Here is a 6,168-nt window from a genome sequence, read left to right as displayed (position 1 = left end):
AGCTCAGCCTGGACTGGACTGGACTTTAGGGATAAAATGATGAAGTGACATTTTATATCCAAACGGTCAAAAGTCAGCTTGACTGTGACATCATCATGTTTTAGTGTCATATTTCGGGAACAGTGTGTGAAGCAGAGGGAAAACTGTGAGAGAAACTTGACGGGTGGGCGGAGTCATACAGCCGCCGGGTGGTGATTCTGATTTCTGAAATAATTAAGACATTATTGTTGCAGAGTCAGACTGCTGCATGCTGCCTTGGTTTCCTCCTCCTCCTGTGAGGAGCCTCTCTGTAACTGACTGGTGTATGAAGTCTTATTAAAGACAGTGTGATGCTGGTGAAACAGCCGTCACCGCTGGATCCTGCAGAGCACCCTACACCTGTCCTCTCTTACTCATCGTCAACTTTTCGGTTCCTCTTCAACCTGCAGTCGAGGGAAGCCATGGTAACGACGGCCTGTTGCTGGGACGACCGCTAGAGGAGCCCGATCAGCCAATCACAGACAAGTCCCTGCTGGAGATAGTTGACGGGATCGTGATGATGTACAACCTGAGTGTCCACCAGCAGCTGGGGAAGGTGAGTCTGTGTTTACACACCTGTGTGTGTTTGTACTTCCTGTTCATGGCAGGAGCTCTATTTGGTTACCAGGAGAATAATCTGGGATCTCAACACATCCACGTCCTTTGAAGAAGAGGATTTACGGGCGGGTCAGACAGGGCTGAATATTATAATGTGAGGTGAGCGTTTGTCAGGATCCAAACACAAAAGGTTAATGTTGCATATTTTATGCATATGTAAGAATCTGACCTTCTCACAGAGACTCTGATAAACTCTGAACTGTGACTGTGAGTCGTCTCCTGCATGCTGACTGATCTGAATACAGACTTTAGTCGTGGTGATGTCATTTTTCTTACGACATCTTAAAGAACAACTGCAGCATTTTTCAACCTGGAGCCTGTTTCCTCATGTTTTGTGTCAAAGTGACTGAAACTGGATAGATATGGTATCAGAGGGGTTAAAAGCTTTGAGGGACACAGGGGTCAGTATTAGGTCCCTCAGGGGTCAGTATCGGGTCCCGCAGGGGTCAGTATGGGGTCCCACAGGGGTCAGTATTAGGTCCCTCAGGGGTCAGTATGGGGTCCCACAGGGGTCAGTATGGGGTCCCACAGGGGTCAGTATTAGGTCCAAAACTGTTTATTTTGTATATAAATGATATATGTATGATGTCCAGAAAATTAAAAGTAGTTTTATTTGCAGGTGACAGCGATGCTTTTTGTTCTGGGAAAAAAAATCTGTAGCAGCTTTTTGGAGTTCACAACAGAAATGAGTCAGTTATCATAAATAAAAAAATTGTCCTTTAATTTGAAAAAAAGTAAATTTATGTTGTTTGGAAACCGCAGTACAGACACAGACGTTCAGGTGACTGGTGAGGTGAGTCTGTGAAACTAAATCTGTGGAAACCTTGGGATTTTGTCTTTTCAACAAAATCCCAAATTTGAGAATTTGTTGAAATAATAAGTTTCTGTCAGTTAGTAAAGAAAATGTCATGTTACCATGTTGTGTATTCTCAGTGCTATATGAGTTGGATTTAACGCTGTGACGCCGTCAGCACAGGTTGATGATATAGGCGACTTTTTAATTTGCCAAAACTTGTCATAATGACAAATGCTGGTTCAGGTGGTTTGCATGAAATTGAACCGGTACATGCTTGTACACCAGACTGGACCAACAACACCAGACATCGACCCGACTCTGCGGGGGCCGTCGAGCTGAACTTTAAATCACGGCTCTTCGTGCAGTCATTCTCGTGGGAAAAGTATTTTCCAACAAATCAGCGAAGAGGGTGAAGTTATGAAACTTTGAGGGATAAAGAAGGAAGTCTTTTTGAGCTCTGCAGCTCCGTGTCAGCTGATTATAACATGACATTTACAGGAAAAGATCAGCACAGGTTTCAGCTGCTGCCACTCTGCCTGCAGACGTTACTGAGCTCCAGATGTGTGTGCACGTAGTGACAGTGTGAAGACACACACAGCTGTTTGAACAGTGATGACTCAGTGATCATCAGTCGGTACCGTCTTTATTCTGCGGGCTGTGTGTTTCTTAGCTTTCTGTGATTTTTGTGGTTAAATATGAATCTGAAGATAAATCTTCATGGTTTTCTTTAATAAGCAGATTAATGACTGTTTTCCTCCAACTGATGATGACACTCCTCCTTCTCCCTGCCGTCTCTCCATGCTCCATCTCTCTCATTTTCCTGCTCCGCTGTTGAATCAGAGGTTGTTCCTCCCGACGGTTGACCTCTTCACCTCTCTGCTGATGTCACTTCTCTTCCCTCATTTAAAGATACGACCCATCACAGCTGAACGCTGCCGCAGCCTTTATAGCTCTGTGTGGTGATGAGACTCCGCCACCGCTCAGGAGCGTATGATTTGAGTTAGACATTTTTTCTATAATAAAGGTGATTCTTTCTCTGCTCTCTGATTGGTCGTCGTCTGAGCAGAGTGCTGTAGTGAGGTGTTTCAAATAGAGCGATTTATGGACCAATAAGGGAGCACGGTGTTCAGCAGAGAACGTTGATGTGTTCAGGTCAGTGTGAGGTCAGTGTTTCATGCATCCAGTTAACAGTTTGTTTGTGGTCACTTACATTACCAAGCGGGGCCGCCATCGCCATCTCTGCTCCAACACTGACTGACAGCTGACTCCACTCATTCACACTCACCACTGCCCCAGGGCTGCTACAATATGCTATCTACAGAGATAGCACTGGCGATCTGAACCAGTCAGTGGCGAAAAAAAACCACTTTTCTACGGGACGCATTTGCCTCCGTTACTGTTTTAGCTCGTTTTGCGGCTCAATACTGAACCAATTTTAGAACGAGTGGTACCCTTGAATCATACACACACATACACATGGGGAAATAGAGCCCAGGTTGAAAAATACCGAAGTTGTCCTTTAAGGACAGACCCTTCTTCTTCTCTCTACTCAACAGCCTGAACAGATGATTTTAGAATTAAAAGGTTGATCAAAAATCACTGCTCACCAACTGCAGCACTCAGAGAACCCGTGACGTCCATGAAATCAACCAAATATGGTTTAATTTTTACAGTCAAAATGCTGTGAGAACACACAGCTACTTCATACATTGTCTGTCAGTGACACCAGCGATGGGGCTGAAACAGCTCAGTGAACAGATCGCAGCAACTGAAAGTGAAGAAGCAAATAAAACAATGCAAACAGGAAACTCTGCCGACCAGACGGCCTCCTGGTTGAATATTACAGATCCAAAACAAGATCCTTAAGTTTTTTTCTGTCTTTCAGATGGTGGTGGTTTCAGATGACGTCCATGAATACGCTGTCGCTCTGAAGGACACGGAGGAGAAGATCGCACGCTGCCCTGCCAGAGTAAGATCAGTGTGTGTTGGGGTCCTTCAGGCTCTGTCTCTGTTTTAAACCCTTCCTGTGTTTTATCACATTAACTGAATGTTTTAGTTTCATGGTTCTCTTCATCAGTTTGTTTTTGTCAGTGTGAACTCGTTATAAAGTCAGAGGTGATTAGTTTTTGTTTGTTGGAGCTCAGTTGAAGGTAATTGGTCGTGCTCCAGTCCACACAGCCGTCAGCCTGTCGTCTCATTAGCTTCATGCAGAACACACATGTCAGCAGAAACCTGAAGACCAACATGATCACAGAGGACGATTGTCTGCACAAAAACCAAATACTCTGTATTGATTATGAAGGATGGAGCCTGGAGTTTGCAGGTGAGGAGGGACTTTAACCATCTGTCGGTGTGTTGGCACTGAGTGCAGAGGGAGGTAAAAATCCTGCTGTGACTGCAACAAGGCCAGACACTAACATCATTATGCAAATTGAAATAATTGCAATTAACTTTAAAGTTAGTTTGGTTTGAAGCAAACTCACAGCTGTGACGACAGTCTGTGATCAGACAGCAGGAGGAGTTGGTGATTCAGGTCCCATCATTCAGGTTGTTTTCTGTGTTTGAGTCATAGTTTGTTTCCACAGAAGTTGGCTCGTGAACATGGCCTCCTGACATGTCAGCAACAGTTCTTCACATGGATTTATGTTATTAAGAACTCTCATATCCTAAAAGTATGAGTTGTAAACGTATAATGTCCATGAGCTGTCCCACATTTATTCACAAGCAATCACCAACAAACCAAACATTGTGACGTGAACTCAGCAGTATCCAGCAGACTCACCTCAGACACACAGGAACAAAGGAATATAATGTAATGGAGGTATACACAGCACGGCTGCAGTCCGGCACACAATACACTTGGCCCTGATGGCAGTCCCTGCACGTAGTGGGCCCACAGGGCGGCGGCTCCATGTCATTTATTCGGGTTGAGGCTCGAAGGCCCAATCACCAGACGCTTGCTGGCGAGCTTCCGTGGCCCTGGTGTCCCCATACTGGGCGAGGTCTCTTTTCCCAAATGTGCGTTTCATCGAGGTCTTCTTTAACTGCTCTCAGTCTGGCCCCTCCCCTGGGACCACTGTGCCTCGTGAGACCCTACCAGGGGCTGTTAGCCCCGGACAACACAGGGACACACAAACCCCTCCACCATGTTAAGGTGGTGATTCTTTGCAGATGATGTGGAACTGTTGGCGTCGTCACACTGTGACCTCCAGCATGACCTGGGGCGGTTTGCAGCTGAGTTGGGATGAGAGTCAGCTCCTTCCAGTCTGAGGTCATGGTTCTCTGCTGGAGAACAGTGGATTGATGGATGGACCTCTGGGTTGGGAGAGTTACTGCCCCAAGAGGAGAAGCTCAAGTATCTCAGAGTCTTGTTCACAGTGAGGGTAGAATAGAGCGTGAGATGGATCGGTGGTTTGGTGCAGCGTCTGCAGTGATGCTGGTGCCAGACCGTCGTGGTTCAGAGGGAGCTGAGCCAGAAGGCAAGGCTTTCTACTTCCTGGTCCATCTCCGTCCCAGCCCTCACCTATGGTCATGAGCGCTGGGTAGTGACTGAAAGAATGAGGTCACAGATACAAGCAGCTGAAATGAGTTTCCTCTGTAGGGTGTCTGGGCTCAGCCGTAGAGATAGGGGGAGGAGTCAGACATCTGGAGGGAGCTCGGAGTAGAGCCACTGCTCCTTCATGTTGAGGTGGTTCAACATCTGATCAGGATCCTCGTGGTCCAGCTGGTAGGAGGCCCCGGGGCAGACCCAGAACACACTGGAGGGATTATAGATCTCATCTGGTCTGGGAACACCTCGGGGTCCTCCAGGAGGATAGTTGGATGGATGGATGGATGGATGGATGGATGGAGGGAGGGAGATGTAATGTACACACACAAACAAAGCTCTACATGTATATGAGTTCATTCAGCACATGCAGCTTCATGTCTCCATCTTCTGGCGTCCTCAGACTGCACCAACAGAAGCAGTGTGTGTAATGGTGACAATGGTGAAGTCACGGGTGATGTCATGACGCTGATTTGTGCTCCTCAGAGACCAGACATCCTGGACGAGCTCCAGAAGAGCCAGAAGGTTTTTGCAGAGAAGCTGAACCACCTCAGCAGGAGACTAGCCTGGATCAACGCCACCATCTACTCCAAGGTGATCCTCGTCCTCCACATGTCTGACTGTCTGTCTCTGTCTGTCTGTCTGTCTGTCTGTCTGTCTGTGTCTGTGTCTGTCAGTCCATCTGTCAGGTTTTATTGACCTTTTGCTGATAGTTACATGTGAGTCTTTCTGTCAGCAGCTCATCTTGAGTTTATCTTGTACACGTTACAGGTGAACTGAACAGGACAGGTGTCAACGCAGCCTTAAATTAAGACATGCTTGTTTAATTTATTTGTTTTCTGAAATTTAAAGTGTGAATATGTAAATGAGGAATTATCATATCACATATTCACTGAGTTACACACATCTCCAGAACATAAACCTGAACATTGGATGAAGCCAGTTTAAAAATTCTTGTTTCACTTTGTTCACATATTAGAGTAAAAAGTTTTTACAGAGGGAGTTTGGATGTCTCTTATTGTCACTCCATAAATCAAAAAATACAGTCAACAGCCATAAAATAAATCCATTTCCACCATGTGTTTATGAATAAGATGTTCTATAAATTGGGCTGTGAATCATAAAGGAACAAACCGCTCTGTAAAAACCTTCAGAATACAGACAGGAACCAAACTGTAACGTGGGGTGG

General features: G+C 45.8%; 1 protein-coding gene across 1 annotated transcript in view; it reads left to right on the top strand.

Moving 5' to 3' along the window:
- Positions 1 to 6,168, top strand: part of LOC125894629 (E3 ubiquitin-protein ligase RNF123) — a 187,704-nt gene that overhangs the window by 49,659 nt on the left and 131,877 nt on the right. Inside the window, exons 24-26 of the mRNA XM_049586178.1 lie at positions 429 to 574; positions 3,318 to 3,401; positions 5,466 to 5,573. Of these exons, the coding sequence (XP_049442135.1) occupies positions 429 to 574; positions 3,318 to 3,401; positions 5,466 to 5,573 (338 nt within the window). The remainder of the gene's footprint in view (positions 1 to 428; positions 575 to 3,317; positions 3,402 to 5,465; positions 5,574 to 6,168) is intronic.

The sequence above is a fragment of the Epinephelus fuscoguttatus genome, linkage group LG1 (genome assembly GCF_011397635.1).
Source record: "Epinephelus fuscoguttatus linkage group LG1, E.fuscoguttatus.final_Chr_v1".
Taxonomy (NCBI): domain Eukaryota; kingdom Metazoa; phylum Chordata; class Actinopteri; order Perciformes; family Serranidae; genus Epinephelus; species Epinephelus fuscoguttatus.
Note: the sequence above shows the minus strand (reverse complement) of the source record. Positions and strands in the feature narration are given on the sequence as shown.